This window comes from Pezoporus flaviventris, unplaced genomic scaffold (genome assembly GCF_033815535.1).
Source record: "Pezoporus flaviventris isolate CSIRO_AGI_PZ_B2104156 unplaced genomic scaffold, CSIRO_AGI_Pfla_v1 ptg000054l, whole genome shotgun sequence".
In the NCBI taxonomy this organism is placed as follows: Eukaryota; Metazoa; Chordata; class Aves; order Psittaciformes; family Psittacidae; genus Pezoporus; species Pezoporus flaviventris.
In genome coordinates, this window is record NW_026892602.1 from 461,615 (window position 1) to 479,656 (window position 18,042).

Genomic DNA, 18,042 nt, shown 5'->3' on the forward strand with positions numbered 1-18,042 from the left:
GTCATTCAGAAACAGAAGGAACAAAACCAGGCCAAGCTGGACCTGGATCCTCTTTCCAGCTTGGCTAATTTTATATGGTGCATGGATAAGTCATGCTGCTTTCACCCCCTTTAAAAAGGGGCAACAAGGCCCAAAATAGAGCAGAGAGGTGTGAGGGGATGCTGGCAGCAGGCTCTGTCAACCAGTGATGAAGAGCCAAAAAGAGGGTAAAAAGAGGGCTTTTAGGGGAGGCCTTCTGGGAGGGAAAGGAAACACCAACCCGCACGTGGGGATGCAGTGTTTTCCCAAGCTGGAAAAATCATCTGTGATTATAGAATCATAGAATGGTTTGGTCTGGAAAGGACCTTGAGATCACCTAGTTCCAATCCCCTGCCATGGGCAGGGATGCCTCACACTTGACCATGTCACCAGCCTGGACTTGAACACTGCCAAAGATGGGGTATTCACCACTTCTCTGGGCAACCCGTGCCAGGGCCCCACCACCCTCACAGTAAAGAACTTTTTTTCCTTATATCTAACTTGAACTTCCCCCGTTTAAGTGTAAATATATTAACCCTTGTCCTGTTGCTGCAGTCACTGATAGAAGAATCCCTATGCGGCATCCTTCACCTGCTTTACAGCATGGCTTGTATCCAGGTCCTCACCCAAAACTCAGTCTTTCTGTGGTCTTCCACTGGCTTCAGATCAGGCCCTACTGAAACATACGCAGCAGCACCAAGCCTTGTGACCAGCTCTCAATCCAGCCCATGACATAGGGGGAGCGAACACTCAGGCAAGGAAGATGCTGCGCTGAGAGAGGCGGTACCATGGGCAAGAAACACAAACAGCTCTGCAGCAAAATGATGGGGGAGATGGAGCTCACAGCACCAAGGGACTCATTGCTGATGTGGACTTGGGAATCTGACAGAGGTCCAACTCTTTCTGTCCCAGAAAGCCATTTTGGTCACTGGCTACTAACAAGGGGATCAGTCTGGCAAAATGCAAAGCAAGCCTCTGCACCTGAACAGCTAAAGCACAGGTACAAAAATCAGCAGGTCTATTCAACATCAGACAACAATCTCACCAACACCATTTGTTAGTGTTCACACATTAGGATACAAGCAACAAAAGGGTGGAGGTCACAAAGGGTTTGTGCTTTCCCCCAGTTTGCCAAGGAGGTGCGTGACCAGTTTCTTCAAGGCTTCAGCCCGGACCACCGAGATGCGCAGCACTTCCTCATGGTTGGCTTTCTCTTGACTGTTGTAGCTCATCACCACCTTGTTTGTGATGAGGGAGATCCCAAGAACACGGAGGCCGCAGTGCCTGGCTACAATTACTTCTGGGATTGTGCTCATGCCTATGGTAGGAGAGAAAAGGAGCAGAATGAGGCAGGATTTCCACAAAACCAAGATCTCTCCAAGGCTGCAGAGGGTTGCTTTGTAGGGAAGGGAGACAGTGAAAATCTTCAGTATCAGGATTAAAAAAAAAAAAAAGAATATGACTATTTCAGATGGGGCCCACTCAGTCCTGCTGAAGTTAAGCCATCTGAGCATGGGAAATAAAACATCATTCTCAGATCCCTGACCTGGGCAGCCATAAGCATAGGGGCTTTCTGCAGATCCACCCGAGAAGCTGCACTAAGACACTGCAAAACTAAGCAGAAACACGGAGCTCATTCTCTGGGCCCAGGAGACTTAGAAAGTCAAAGACTGAAGAAACTCAGTGTTGAGCAGAATTGTTCAATCCATGTGCCCAACCAAACTTCCCAGCCCAGGCATCTTACCTACAGCATCTGCTCCCAAGGCCTGCAGCACACGGCACTCAGCAATGGTTTCATAGGAGGGACCAGCCAGCTGGCAGTACACTCCTTCTCGGGTGAAGCTCACAAAGCCCAGCTCCTGAGCACTCTCTACTGCCAGGCCAAGCAGGTCTTGTTCGTAAGCATCTGACATGCAGGGAAACCTCACTCCAAACCTGCAAATCAGGAAAGGGCGTAGCCATGAGATATTGCTACTGCTACCTTCCCTCCATCAGAGATCCTGGATGCTCATCCTTTAGAGAAGTGGGAAATGTAAAGGACAGACCTGCCATGGATGCAATCTCTCATTCCAGCCTCACCATCAGGTAATTCTGCCATCATGGCATTCCTCCTAGATCTAATAACTCAAAACACTCAATGTGCAGAGGTTATGACTGTTGGAAGGTCTGGCACTGCTTTCCTACTGCACCAACCCTGCTGGAATAGTCTTCCAAGAGACTTCCATCTCCAGGGAGCACTGACAGCTAGTTCTGTCTCCCCAGTAACTGCCCATGGTGGCTTTTAAACCTTGCTCATCAGACAGATGCTGCTCTTTGCTTCTCCTGCACAAGAGCTTGCAGATAGGGTCACTGTAGCACCAAGGTACAAAAAACAGCCCAGTGAGAGGGTTTGAGCAGGGCCTGATGGAGTATCAGTTACCACAATTAGGGCTCATGGCAGCAGGCAGCTACATAACCAGGCTCACAGCAGGGATGGTCTGTACCATAGCAGCAAGGGCTGTCCTGTCCCCACACTGACAGCCGTATGCTTGAAACAAAGAATTGGATGCACTGGATAAATCAGATGAGATTTAGATCTTTCCACTTTACTGTTTACATTAGACCAGTTTGAAGGGACTTCAAGGAAAGATTCTCTTAGGAAGATGAACCAAGTTTCATAGCCAGAAAATACATCCCAGGAAAGAGCATCCACTTCTGCATTTGATTACTGGCATAACAAAATCACACCAAGCACAAGCTTGGAAGCTTCTTTAGGATGAAAGTACAATTAAATTGCCCATTTGAGATGCCCATCCAGAGTATGCATCCATCCTGTAGGTCTTACATTGCACGTGCCAGCCCCAGAGTAGAAGACTGACATGCTGCTCCTGAGGAAATCTAGAAAATAAGCTCCCAGCCATGTTCACCAACCCAGTTCCATAGGAGTGGACCAGTCACTCATCTGGGCTATTAAATCTCCTGCTGTTTCCATATTTTTCCAGCTGAATGTTTAGAGCAGTAAGGTGGCTTATTTTATATTTATATGAATTAAGTATTACATAAACAAAATAAAACTTTCCCATTTGGTCTGAGGCAGTGACTACTTATAACCATGAAAATAGCTTCTCTTTCCTGAAGGAAGGCCAGCAATGCAGAAGCCAATCTCCAACTCATTGAAGTCAGTCCTCAGATTCTTGTGGTACATTCCCTTTCCACTTCATACTGTGTCTGATTTTACTCTGTTGGGCTTAAACCCTTCCTTGTAGCTGAGCTGGACTGGATTTTAGGAGAAGTTTGCTCTGCTAAAGCTCTGCAATACTTTGAAAGCTGATTCACAAAGACCTTTTGCCTATTTTGGTCAGCAGGACGAAAGTCACCTTCCAGAGCACTGCAGTCTTCACCAGGAAGCTGCTTTGGAGAGGCAACACCACAGCTACGCTTCCTTTGAATGCTGTCCAGGTGCAACTGATTGGTATTTCTCCTTCTGTTCCACATCAATTATGCAAGTCCAGACAGCTTTAAAAACTCCTCCATGTGGCCTCTGTGCTTTTTATCATTCTTTCCTTCAAACCACACCAATACCTATGAAGATGTAAAGGTAATCCTCTTCAGATGGGTACTGTTCTCTTGACATCTGAATCACAGAACAGTGTTTATCTCTGAGGCAGCTGCTAGCACCTTTCCTATTTCTTCAGAAATAGGAACCAGCTCTGGCATTACATCCAGAAAACTGATTGTAAAAGGAAGCTACGCAGATCACCTTGTTCTTGGACAGAAGTTTTTGGAGAGAAACCAGGAAGTTCCAGATGCCTGTCCTGTAAATATGTTCTTTTTACAAATGAAGGCAGTAACCCAATAACAGATTTAACCATATTGTTATTTAAGCTCACTCTTTTTTCATAAACTACCACCTCCTTCACCCATCCTCTGACTTCACAAACCTGGCTTCCATCTGGCTTCTCTCCTGCCAGCTTGTTAGGAAATAATTCTTGCTATTCTTACCAACTTTTCACAGTCCAGCCTCTTTCTTTCCTTCCATAAGGCTCTTGACAGCCTTGGCTCTTTACTGCTTACATTTTGACAACCCTGACATTTGATGTGCTCTCCTTTCCTCAGCCTGAGTCTCCAGTGGATGCGTCCTGATGCTCTTTTTAGCCCCATTAAAGTGCCAACGGGCTTTTTTTTGTAAACACTGGTCCATCTGTCCCCCAGCACTGCTATGACCTTGAGGGTACTGGTTGCCTTCCACCCTGCCAGTCTGAAAGGTGCCTTTGAAAGAGATTTTAGGATTACAGATTAATTCTGGCAAAGACCTCAAGGTCATCTAGTCCAACCTTCTGCTCTAAGCAACTTTTCTGGTGGCAACACCAGTCCAGGGGTGAGGATGTGCCAAAAGAGCCTCTGTGCCCCATCCACAGGGTAAAGATCCTACTACACAGCTACTATAGGAAACCTGATTTCCCAGCTGAACCAGCAGCAGGTCAATCTCAGATCTAGAGGTCCCTTACGAAGCTGACAAGACAACCGCCTCTCAGACCGATGCCTTCAGTGAATATATGTTAACAAAGGCACACCAGTTTAATGACCTGGCTACGAAGGTGGTTATCAGGATGTCTAGAATTTTTATCTTTGCTCTGAGGTCAGCTTACTGCCTGGCCTTTCTTGTATCAGTTCCATCACACCAGAAATGGCTGTTGATAAATGCAGGCTGGAAACTGCAGTTCAGACTGCTCAATTATGAGGAATTGGCACACAGGGGGACTGACAAGAAGAGAAAGAAGCAGGTCTCTACAGCAGATGGTATGGCTGGCCATGTCAGGAGAGGGATCACAAGCCTTCTTTTGTAAAACAAAACCTTCTGGAGGCTTGCTTATAAATTCGTTAGAGGCTTGCAAGAGTAAGCAACAGCAAGGAAGGGTGCTTGTGGAAGACAGGGGAGGTGATACAGCACACAAACCTACTGCTTCTGCTTTAACTTTTCCCTTGTGTGTACCCGGAGCCACACTCTACCTCTCAGTAAACACTTGCCAGCAGACACAGCTGGCAGTCCTAGCCTGCAGCCAGAGGAAGAAAGGATTAGTTGGTAGTAGAGCTGATGCCTTCTTACCTCTCATCATTTGGCCCACGCAGTGGATTCTGCCCTCCCAAGCCAAACATGCTGATGTGATCTCTAATGAACATGATATCCCCCACTTGGAAGTTGGGATTCAGTCCCCCAGCAGCATTTGTGACAATCAAGATCTCCACCCCGAGGAGAAACAAGACCCTGATGGGAAAAGTAACCTGCACGAGCCAGAGGCATATATACCATGAGTATCACAATTACTAGACAGCTACTGCTACATCAGCATTATCACAAGTTGTGGATAGCATTCATAATGCAGAGAAGGCTCTACATAAGGCTACAAGAAGACAAAACTTTCTGCAATTTTAAATATTCCTCTAATTTTAATAGAAAGAATTTTAGTGTTTTTAAACATACTAAAACCTGTTTTTTAAATGAAAACCATTAAAATTCAAGCCCATATTTCCTAGAGTTTCATTGTGGTCAAATAAACATCACACAAAAAACCAAACCAAACTAAAACCCTAATATGCAGATAGTTTTTCCTTGCTGCCAAGGTCTTGCAGAAATCAATCCACTGTGGTGACTGAAGTAACTACTTATGCACATGGACTTGTGCATAAGTAGTTAAACTCAACACTACAGCTCAATACTTTGAAGGTAATTGATTAACCAGCTTTTTACAGCACTGATGCCATTTTATAGCACCATATAGTTTTTATTAATTTCATTTTATTCACATGAGTGAATAAAATGCATATCCAAAATTAAGAAACAATTGGGAACTGGAAAAAAAAAAGAGAAGCTTGATTTCAAGGAATCAAGAAGAAATCAGGGGTATCTGCTACCTCTGAAATGCTAATGGAGCTGTGAGCAGAAATATTTCCTAACTATGGACATCCCTTCTTCAAGAAATTAGTTAATTTTAATAGACAAACGTGTCTTGGTAAACCTAGATTTGTGTCAAGTGCATTTAAAATAGTTTCTCCACCCTGCCAAGAAGCTGAGCAGTGCCAAGTATTACAGTTTAGATCTGAATGCAAACTGACTTCAGCCACAAGTAAAATCTCAAAGCTACCAAAATAAAACAACAAACAGAACTATCAGCCAGTAAAACAAGATTATTGTGTATATTAATCTGCCTTGTCTGATATGCCATTTTCCCCTAAAGTACAGCAGGGCTAGCCACTCTGCATGGCTGCACATCACCTTCACCTAGCAGAAGCTGCCTACCTCTTGGTTTGAGCTCCCAGTTTTACTTCTTTTTTGGGGGGGGGAGAAATCTCAAATCTAAGCACAATTACAAGAGCAATGTAAGTTCACTGCAAGAGGTAACCTCCTGCAGCTAGATATCAAAGCAAGCAGTCCCTTTTGCATCTTTTACAGCACACCTCCCCCTGTGTGGGTGATTTCAAGGAGAACTCACCATGCTGACAGAGTATCCTTCATAACAGTGGAAACGTCCCTGCATACAGACACAGGGCTGTCCATTCAGCTCCCCAAACACCAATCTGCCAAGATGCCCTGCAACTGGAAATTAATATTGCCATTTCAGTTACGGGTCGCAAGGTCTTTGACTTTAGAAGCATTTGTCAGTTGATGATTATGCATTACAGCAGGGCTAAGAGCTGAATGTCAACTAAATAGCATAGCACAGGAATACGTATTCTAATTTACTTTTTTACTGTGAACACACATTTCACCAGAGGCTGGTTTGCAGACCAATGCCAAGTGGTGCATGTTGACTAATCTTTCTGTAGGGCTGTTGCAGGCTGCTGATGCATGGGATTCTGATACCCTGGAATGTACTAACCTGTGCTCTGTGGGAAGTGAGGGATGTCCTCATACAGAAAGACTGTCTTGTTATCCAACACATCAGCCAGGCCTCCCAGTCCAGATCCACAGATGATGGCAGTCTTTGGGCAGTGGGCAGTGCGGGCATGCAACCAATCTGCTGTTTCCTTACACATCTCATAGCTGTTTCTGCAGAAGGAGAACAGGTCAATGAGTCTATCAACCCATCCAAAGAACAAGCTTCAAAGGGTAAGAGTCCTAGAAAGATGCAAGGAAAAAGAAGTTTCACTGAGATTAAAATAATAGGGGCTTCATTGCTATCACTGAAGAGGTTTCACTTTTAATCTCATATTTTACTCCTGGACACAGGCAAGCATTTGAATCCTCTTTACTAATTTCATTCTATAGTGCTTTCTTTCCGGACTGGTACCACATGTCAAATATTCACCTTCTCAAACCCTTGTGGTTTCAGTACAGAAGGCTGAATAGATTTTATTCATCCTCTCCCACAGGATGGGTAGTGGGTCAAGAGGATCAATGAGATCAGCTTTCGTTAACACAAGTGAAAACCAGAAATTTGTGCTCCTGCTCCTGTCTGATTTAAGAGGGGGACTGCTCAAACACATTGGCAAAAAAATTGTCTTTTCCAGCACTGAGGCACACTGCTAGAAAGCAGGATAGAAGTTGGCATTGCACAGCCAAGGGAGACAACTTCAATTTTTAGGCCTGTCAGTCCAGTATGCATCAGATGCATTAGTCAGTTTTGAAACACAGTCAATAGCAGAATAATCCCATAATCCTGTTTCCAACAGAAAAACATAGGTACTTTCCAAAAGGCAACACCAAGCTTGATTGCAAACTCTCCTCAAAAGCAAGGGCAGCGACAGCGTTTCTTGTTAGTGACTCAATCATTACCACTGATGAGTAGAACTCATGACTCTATATGGTCAGAGTGAAGCAACACAGGTAGGGGCAGAATTTTCTCTGTACAAAAACCTGATCTGTTTATTAAGGGGTGAGAGAATTGGATACTTCAAGGCTGAAGGTAATGTAAAATTGACTGGAGATGCTGACAAACTGTCACTTCATGAATGTTTCTTATTTTTGGAATCAAGTTTGTTTCCAGAGGTGCAAACCTTGGTTGTGTTGCGATTCTGCTGTCTACAGCACCTACAGAAAAGCTGTCAAAGTGCTGCTCCACACCCCAGGAGGTCTCAGACCACTGATGGAGAGGATCTGACTGTCAATGTGCTGCTGGTTCCTCTGACTGATATAACAGCTATTCAAAAAAAGGACCTCAATTCTACTTTTTTAATTTCTTTATACTGACAAGGCAGGTAGTTATTGCACGGGCATCTTCTAGCTAAGTGTTTTTTCATCTCCTAGCTGTCTGTCTCCTGCTGTTAGGCCTTTCCAATGCCTGATACATCAAACTTATGCTCCCTGTTACAAACTACAATATCAAAAATACCTGAGTATGTCATAAACCTGCAATCCAGTGAGAAGAAATAACTTCCATAGGCATCACAAAATGAAGAGTCACACTTAGCTGAAATACTTGTCAAAAGAAAAGGCTGGAAATGAGGAAGTTTATTTAGCATAACATGCTGTTGAGTTTGCCAAGTGTATGAGCAGCTCCTGAAATAAGCAAAAGCTATGGAAGTGATATTAGTACAGCCTGCACTTAACTGACTATATTATCCCTTCCTCCCAGATAAAAGCTCTAAAAGAGCTTTACATACATGAATGAATGATTCCCACCAATTTCACTGCTGAGTAACTTTCAGCCTTACTTAGAAATTAGAGGGAACCAAGAGAATTTAAATGTAACATCTGAGCTTTTGATGTACCTGCAGCAGGCATGAGAACTGAATGAGGTCACCAGGATCTGCTCTTCCTCTTGATCAGTATTTTTTAAGGTGCATACACCTTTGCAAAATAACATTAGAGATATTATTCCTGTATCCCCATAAATTTTAGAAGTGTGGGATGAATCCCATTCAATGCCTGCTGAAGACATTGGGATTGACTGAGCTGTGCTAGGTTTCAGGGAAATATCTTTCCCTTCTAAACAGATGATGTTAAAATATTTCTTAACCAAAGCAGTAGATCTGCAGCTCTGTGTCACCCTCCCTGCCTGAAAGGAGCTTCAGCAGGCAGGCAGGGGCCTTGCAGAGCCCTCTCCATCCCAAAAACTTTGGGTACAACAGTGCTGAGAGCACAGTGATGTCAAAATTCATCTTCAGTGTCCTGCTTGCACTGTTTAGTTTTCAGAAATCTACCAGATGCACAGCATCAAAGGAACTGGCAGGCACAGAGAATTCCTGAATGTGAAAAGATACCTGCTGCTCTAGAGGAACAGAGGAAAAGTTTGACCTGTGAGACATCAAATGCAATGTTTAGCCTGGAACTGCAAGAATCTGAAGTTTATGCAAGCTTTTTGGCAGACTGAATTAATACATGTAGCACAAAGCTCCCTATAGCTCCCCTGTTTCCAATAATGCACACCTAATAACAGTGCTCAGTTTGGATTAAATCACAGGATGAGCTGAAAACACAATCCCCTTTATTGTGATTGCTGTCATCCACTGCAGAAACACATCTGCTGCAAAACACACGACTGTCACCAATGACAGATCTTTTATGGCATATAAAACCCCACCCTCATTATGCTTCCAGGATGGCTGAAAGCAAATCCATGTAAAAAGCAGACATATCCAAACAAAGAAAGCAAGCATTATGTTTCAGAGGGGCACACCACCATACATATGTGCAGTGTATGTCTCTCCACACCACCACATCTACCTCTTCTGGGCCGTAACCTTCTCCCAGGGTCACCTGCTCTGCGCTGTATTGCATAATACCAGCACCTGACACAGGCAGACAGCCAGGCTCCTCCTCAGCAATAAGATGTTTACTTCTGAGCAGCCTTGTCTGACATTTATTGAGTGCCCAATAGGAAGAAGAGGAAAACAAGGCAAGAAAAAGTGATGTAATTTCATCAGCCCCTTCCAGCTTGGATGTCTCTGCATCCCGTTTCACAGCACCTTACCTGTCTTCCTCAGCATAGGCCATCCTCCTCCTTCCTGGTTAACCAAAAGAAGGGGATAGTTGCTGGCTAGAGCTGCAGGGGTTTATTTGACCAAAGAGCAGAAGCCCATTGAACCTGCACGAACTGCTGCTGTCTCTGGTGGTGAGGCAGGGAGGTGTGTCCCAGCTTCTCTCTGCTTTACCCTGATCGTCTCTAATCCCCGGGTAGGAGGGGCATGTTCAGGACATCTGCTTTTCTGGTTTCACTGCTCATGACACATATGTTCCAGAGCTCTGCAGAAAGCCTACACACACGCACATGTTTTATAATGTAGATTAAGACTGGAAAGTTCACATGTGCACACACACAACTTTCCAGCAGCCACCCAGAGAAGAGCAGCTGACAGTGGGTCTGCATAGATTAGAATATGCTTGCATCAACTAGGAACCAGGCTGCAACAGGAGTCACCTGCTCCTTTGCAAGTCAAACCTCTGGGAGCATGGTGAGAGCTCTGCCTGATAACCTGTACCTGCTACTACTGCACTGAGACACTTCCATAGCTCACATCTTCCCATTCTCACATGGTAACAACAGGTAATGTCCTATTAGCTTCCCCCATTTGGTTCCCCCTCCCTCACATTTATTTGCCTTACCCATCACAAAAGAAAATATTGTAATGAGATATGCTAAATCTTTGTTCAGCTGACTGCATTATGGAAGACAGGAAAAAAAATATCAGGGGCCCCACTATCTGCCTCTCTAGTCCTCACATTATTTCTTATGGAAACAAAACTTGAAACACCCTTGTCATATGGGTCTGTCTGTGCAACAGCAGCCGATCCTGACAGCTGATGTGAAGCACATTTTACACAGCCACAGATGTTTCCAAGACAATCAATGCCAAAATAATTTCAAGAAAATCAGTGATGAGTAAACAGACTTTACATGCCCCAGGTAAAAGGCTACAGCTACATATTGCACTCACAGTTTACTAGATGCAGAAGGGACACATGTGGCTAGAATTTATAGACATCCCAAGCAGCAAGAAAACCTCAATTAGAACTTGACAATTCTTAGGGCAAATCAGCCAGACATTAAAAAAAAAGAATTACAAAATCAGGCAGCACCAGTTTCACATCTCAGTATTTCTTATTACTTTCATTCATGTTTGCTTGTTAGTCTTTAAGACCACATCAAACATCCCCTTGGCTGCCCCAGAAAACTCTCTCAGAGAACTTAAAATACAAACAAGGCAATAAATGCAGCAAGAAAAACCTGGGTATTTTGAGAGATATACTTCATATTGGAAAACAAAAATCCACACATTGAGGAACCTCTCAATGCCAGCACTGGTGGTAACCAGCAGGATTTAAACACCAAATTCTGCGCACCACAGGTATTTGCTGAAAGATACAACTGGCACCAAAGAAGTAGAAATCGGATTTAAATAGAAACCTTAAGTGCACTTTCCCATCAAGTTGTTGAGCTTCTCCTTTTCCCCCTCATGTTTGCATTTCTGCTTCTTATTTACTTTCTCTTGGAAAACTTACAATGCCTTTTCCACAAAGATCAGCAGGTAGCAGTGCTGAAACTGCAGGAACCAGCGGTACACTGCCACTCTGGCACGGTGCATTTTGCTTTCAGTTTGCTGTGGGCAGTGAAAATCAGAGGGTCTACTACTGCTCTATGAATCATTTTCCTTTCTATGCCCTCTCTCTCATTCTGTTTCTACGTTTCCCCTTCTTTTTCAGATATACCCTTTTTTTATCATTCTCTCATTCCTGTCTTTCTGAACCTCACTCATGTCCATCTCTGCCTGCTGCAACATGAACATTCTCCTTTTCCTTCAGCATCGTTTTTCTATACAAAACACAGCAGGCTGAGAGATGTTTAGGGTAGATTTAACTGCATCAAATCCTGTGTCCAAAGATGACCCCTACCTCTTACCTTTCTACATGAGCCAATGTGCCAAAGTTGCTGTCACCCCAACAACACCTGCTTAAAGCCAGGATCTCAGAACCACTTCCCAGCTCCCTCAAGGTTTTCTGCCCTCTGGAAAAGCATGTCCCTCTTGCCAGCACTCAGGACTTCTTTGAAAGCCATTAAATTAAATGATAGAGCAATGTTAGGCCCTTAACACTGATTTTTCCATACAGTTCTTTGGTATCAGCAGAGTTCTGATGCCCCCCAGATATGCTCCCTTGTTTAGCCTTAATCTGATTACATTCATTAATCTGATTCTTTTTTTTGCAAAGCAGACAGGAGAGATCAGACAGCCTGAAAGTTCTTCCCAATTTGTTCTCATCTCAATCTCCTCCCTAGTTTCAATTTACACAGAAAACAGGATTACCAAAAAGGGGCCATTTTATCAGTCTTTCTGCAGTGTCTGTTATTTATCAGCAACAAAAGTTACTTGAGTTTTAACCTGCAATGCTGCACTGGCTGAACAAGTACTAGATAAAGGTTCCTACTAGAAAGATTAACTTGAGCACTGAGGGCATTCATGCCAATAATACTGTGGAGAGTACTCCACAAAGCAGATCCAGCAAAACAAATAAGTTACCAAATAGATTGCATAGTCCTTAAGAAACAGTACTGACAGTCTTCCATCCTGAAACAAACTCAGTCACCTCTTACTGTCTGTATGTCTGCAGCAAACTTATCTATAAACCTGATATTATTGACTTGGGTGTCATTCAAATCATGTTTCTACAGCTAGAACTTCAACTGCTACAGGATGCAGATACAGTCACTTGAAAGACTTTTATAACAACATTTTACATTCTTACAGTTATTTCTGTCTCAAGTGTTATGAAGTATTTTGCAAGCACTTCATCGACACAGTTAATGATTTAGGGTAAGCCTTCCACTTCCCTGTGTGCTCACATTATCACAGAATCAAATTATCTTGTAGTCTTTTCACATGTACTGCACATCACCCTGTTGGGAAAGGGAACAGCTGCAGAGAGATAAACAGGGTGTCTACAAAACTCAATTCAGCCTAGTACAGGAGAAAGCATGCCCCCATACTCGACAGGCATCACCATGCTCTCATGGGTGCAGTGCTCACCATCTCTGTCTGGGGCACCTCCCTGAATTCTGTACTTAGACAAGCCAAGATTCTGCCTCTGTTTTGGAGGAAGGTTTTGCTTTTCTGCTGATTGCCTAAAGTGCAGGTTCAAGGTTTGATTTAATTACTGAACACACTCTAAAGAAACATCAGGATTTTCACAGCAATTTGGAAACTTATCTTTAATAGCCACAGGAGTATTACTAGGTAACTAAAATAAAATTATACACCAGAAGTTATTTCCCAGAGATTGCTTTAATGGGTATCTTTAGGAACATCTGCCTGAAGTGATGTGAGTGCTGCTTGTAACACAGCTGCAGGAAAGAGACCTCTGGCCATAGTGAATGCAGAGAAAGGATGAACAAGAAACAGAAAACAAGATATTCAGAAAACTTGTCATGGTTAGCTGAGGAAAATGAAAACTAAGCAATGCTCCAATGACAGCCTGAAAATGTCGCCATGGAGGCAGGAGAAATACAGAAACTTAAGATAGGCACCAGAGAATTGGGGAGATGGGTTCTCATGCAAGCTAGACACCATAAAAAAACTTCTAGCTACCCAAAATGTGCAATCCTGAAAAGCCCTTCCATAAAGGCAGTGGGGAAAAAGGCTTTTAGGGTGGAGATCAGTTCAAGTAAAGGGATGCCTCAGGTTCACTGGCAGGGAAGTAGACCTAGCATTCACAAATTGTATGCCATCTCTGTAACAACTCCCCACCTTTGTAAGACTTGGGCAGAAAGAGAAAGCAACCTGACTACATCTGTGAACAAATGATACCACAGTGATTAGGAAAAGAGCAGAGACATTCTAAGGTATCTTTCACGCAGTGGAGCTTGAGGCCAGACCTTTCACCTGTCTCCAGGACCATGTTCCCATATCCACAGATCCCCTTTTTGGAAAGCACTGCCTTCTGGAGGTGAACAAACTATCACTTGTAGCCACAGTCCATCGTGGTGTATTTATGCTGTTCCTATAGGATCAATACTGTCTCATTATCCCATTTCTGGTGCAATAATGCTCCAGTACTGAATAGTCTATAGGGTTTCCTTTTCATTTCCATTTCAGTGATTTTTGCTTTGAGAAGCAACAATTAGACACCTGCAGATCATTGTACTAGTTGCCTACATTAGAAATTGTTTACTGAAGTCTCACAACTCACTTTCACTGTAACAGACTGGCTTCAATTCCTCCAGTGAGGAAAGGGAAAGGCAAGCCTGCCTGACTTTGGACAGTGGGCCAGACGCAGAACAACAGCCCTTATGGACTAGTCCCTAGAGTCTCACGAAGCCACTGCATTAAGGACAATTGGCCCTCCCAGTGTCATGCACCACATACACGTTCCTTGATACAGCTGAGATGTATATAAGATGTGAGACATGGCCCCTGATGGGGGTCAAAGGATGTGAGACAGCAATGGCTCCATAATAGTACTCCCTCTCCGTTGCAGGAGAGGACTCAGCTATCTGTGCAACTGGTTCTAGGCAAACCAGCAGCATTAACTTCACTGTCCCATTTGGATGGCTGCCTCCTGCTGGCACAGACTCAGATTACCCATATCGTAATTTAACCCCAACACAGAAGCTCCTTGGTGGCCTTTCAGTTTTAATCCAGAGTATTCTTCTAGAGCTGCCTCTAATGAGCTTTAAAAACATGCTGGCATAGCCAGCCTGATAGGTAAGTGTGCAGCAAGACCCTCTAGACATCTCAAGAAGGCTGAAGCAAGGTGGGATTTGTGATGGGCCTTTGCAAATCCCTGTAGAGAAGCTATAAACTAAGAGAATCTCTGTAAATCTCTAAATGTCTCCTTTCCCTTGGCACTCCAGCTGCACTTTCACAAAAAGTAAAAAAGGCTGTTACCTGCCTGTCTTTAGGAGACCAATGTTTCTTGCATCCTTCACAATGATAACAAAAATTATGGTGAGATCTGATGCAAAATTACACATTTCTGGGGTTTATCTTTAGAAGCAGCGTGAGAAGTACAGATTGTAGCCTTGTAGCATCTATGAATTCTACACAGAATTCTGCCAGGGCTCAGCATAGTCCTCCCAGCAGACTTCCTGCATAGCCAGTATGATGAAAAGAGCTCCTGAACACACCAGCAACTCCACAGCTCCATCACATAGCATGCTTTTACTGCATATGCATTCTGCTATTTTAATTACAAAAAAAAAAAAAAAAAGTCAGAGGCCTGAACGAGATTACTTTGCTCTTAATTAGCTTCCAATGTTTACCTGCACAATGTTCCTTTAAAGACAGATGCTTCTGTTTGAAGCTTATAATAATGCCACAGCTGTGCACACATCTCATGATGTGCGAGGGAAAAATTCAGCTATCTATCAACCAACAGATTAGTTCCACAAAAGCAGGACTAATCCAGGAAGAAAGTGCTGTGTTCCCATTTTGAGTGTCTCATACTGACAGAAAAGACAATAACCAGCATTTTGACATATCTACTTGGACTTCTGCTTTAACATGAAGATTTAGGAAAATCAAGGAGGAAACTGAAGCTCACAAGCTGAGTTGAAGGTTTAATTTCAGGAAAAAAATATGTTTTTCTGAAGCCTGCTATTAGATTACATTTCTTTTAGCTAGGAATCTTGCAGTGTTGCGTGACCAGTGATGGGTTGTTCTCCCCTGTATTTTGGGGAAGCCTTATCTTCAGTAACGCAGAAGACTACGACACTGAGAAGCTATAAGCTATAGTAAAAGCTTAGCAGGGTAATGCTAAAAGGTAAGAGTATTCCTTACATATAGCTTTCCCCTACATGCTTAATTGTTGTTGCTCCCTTACTGATAATAATCAAACACTTAAGAACCCAACAGAACATAAAAAGGTGAGTTACGTGTTTAAGAGGAGATTACAAAAATCCATCTCTTAAACACAATGATTTAAATAGCCTGTTTTCCACAGGACTCAGTACAAGTTTTGCAACTGCTGTGTAGCAGGAATAAGAAAAGAAAAGTAATTGAAACACCAGAGCATCACTGGAGATATCAGAGAGCCAGAAGTAAAGGAAAGATGTGGCCAGGCTTTTACTACAAAGACAAAAAGCAAGCATTACAGAATGAAATACACATTAACTTCAAATCCTCTTAAGCTAAACATTTTAGCAATACAACTACTTTACACCCAGTACAATCAAAGAAACCACATCATGCACTGGAAAACCCTCAACTACCCACAGACTACTCAGCTGCTTTAACTAATTTGTCCCCACTCTGCCTCCTATCCCTAAGTAGCCAAAGATGTTGATTGACTGGGAGGTGATTTTCAAACAGGCCAATCCAAGGGTGAAGAGGCATTGCAGATTTACATGTAAAACTTCCCTCCACGGGTAAAACTTTTTGCTGTGAGGTAGCCAGTATCTTTTTGTAATGTTATTGAATAGGGTGAGTATGGCAATTTTAAGTTTAAAAATATCACCCCCTAGGGGATTTAAAAAGTTTTAGTCCTGTACTTATTCATAGAAGTAGTTTTCTTTCTGTTTAAGACTCTTTCTATTTTGTAGCAGTTACTGCTTCATTTTGGAAAACAAGCAAGTAGCTTAAAAGTGCATGTGTGGGAACTTGTCTGTTTATAGTTTTATATTCTCAGTTAAGACTTTAACTTAGGAATTCTCTGCCTACAACAGAAGAAAAGATTATTTACCTATCTGTTATTATGTCCTTAAGATGGAAAAGATTTCTTTGCCAATTACTGAGCTTCTAGAAAAAAATCCCCTTGTTATATCAGTTTGGGGCTCCCTTGTATTCATGGCAATGAATTTTTATGCTAAGGTTACTCTGGATTTAGGGCTGGATTGAGCATCATCAAGAAGAAATTTGTGACAGTACAGAAGTCAATAGCAGAAAGCCTGGCACTGAAGTGAAAGGATTTATGCTAACTCATGCTATATTGCTGGCTGTTTGTTTCCAAAAGGGCTGGCAAGTGCCTCATTCTCTAACCTATGCACAGGAAAATCCCTGCAATGTTTAAAATCTCAATAGCAGCTCACACCTGCTGTCTGCTGTAATAATTAATTTGCTTTGACCTTCCTGCCTCTGCTTGCAGATTAGATACTGTTTTGCTGTCTAGAAAGTGCGTTTCCAGGGATGCTGCAATGCTCACTTGATTCCACTCATTACTGCTCCGTTAGTATTTCAACTAGTATTTGTCTCCTGCCAAGCCAAGGTGGGTGTAATGAGTCTCCTGGGGATTTAGAAAGGGTTATCAAGTGCAAGAGACTTCTGAAGTGTCTGCCTGTGGGTTAGAGAGACCAAAGCAAACTCTGGAGGAGCATCACTGATGCCTCCAGAGACAAAGGCTGGCCTAGGGAGTGTGTGTGAGATGTGGCATCTGCAGTGCTGCGCGAGGATGGTGCTTTGCCCTGGCCACGCTCCTAGGTCAGCTGTGTCTGGCTCTGCAGGGCTCATGTCCCACGTCTGCAGGCAAAAGGATGCAAGGCCCTGAGCCCCAGCCCTTCCTCTCCGAAGGGTTGGAGCAGGATGGTGCTCCTCCTATTTTTTCTCTGAGCAACCTGATCATGTATGTATGTATGAATGATCATGTGGTAAGTGCTAGCTGAATAACGTCTACGAATGCTTATCGTCCCTACTGGGCCGCACTACCGATGGAGGCAGCTCCTCTGCTCCCTTCTCGCACAACCCACTCAGGTGAGCAGGGTTTCCTGGTGAAAAACAGCCTCCTTGCTCCTGCGAATGAAACGGCTGCCGTGCTTCCTGCCCGGCCCCAGGAGCCGTCTCTTCGCACGGTAAGGCTCTGGGCCTTCCCCGCGGAACCCTCTCCCTACGTCCTACACGAACTCAGCAGCACGCATCCTGTCACGTGACACCTGCCTCCGGCGCCCCACCGAGGCGAGGGTCCGGGGGCGGGGCCTGCCTTGCTTTCCGCCGCAGCCCGCCGGGTAAGAGCTGGGGCGTATCTGCGCCGCGCGGGAGCCGCGGTCTCGCGTAGAAAGCGGGCGGTGCAGAGAGGCCGCGGCTGTGCGAGAGGCTGGGGCGGAGGCAGGCGGCTGGGCCGCTGCGGCTGGCTCGGAGGGCGTGTTTCTCCGGGGCTCTGCGATCCCCGCGTGTGCCGGGTCTGGC

General features: G+C 43.9%; 1 protein-coding gene across 1 annotated transcript; it reads right to left on the bottom strand.

Moving 5' to 3' along the window:
- Positions 1-924: 924 nt before the first annotated feature.
- Positions 925-10,329, bottom strand: PNP (purine nucleoside phosphorylase). Its single transcript, XM_061468844.1, has 6 exons — positions 9,909-10,329; positions 6,876-7,045; positions 6,489-6,592; positions 5,105-5,280; positions 1,763-1,953; positions 925-1,336 (listed from the first exon to the last, which is right to left on the bottom strand). The coding sequence occupies exons 1-6, from the start codon at positions 9,929-9,931 to the stop codon at positions 1,119-1,121; spliced, it is 882 nt and encodes a 293-aa protein (XP_061324828.1). The 5' UTR covers positions 9,932-10,329; the 3' UTR covers positions 925-1,118.
- Positions 10,330-18,042: the final 7,713 nt, after the last annotated feature.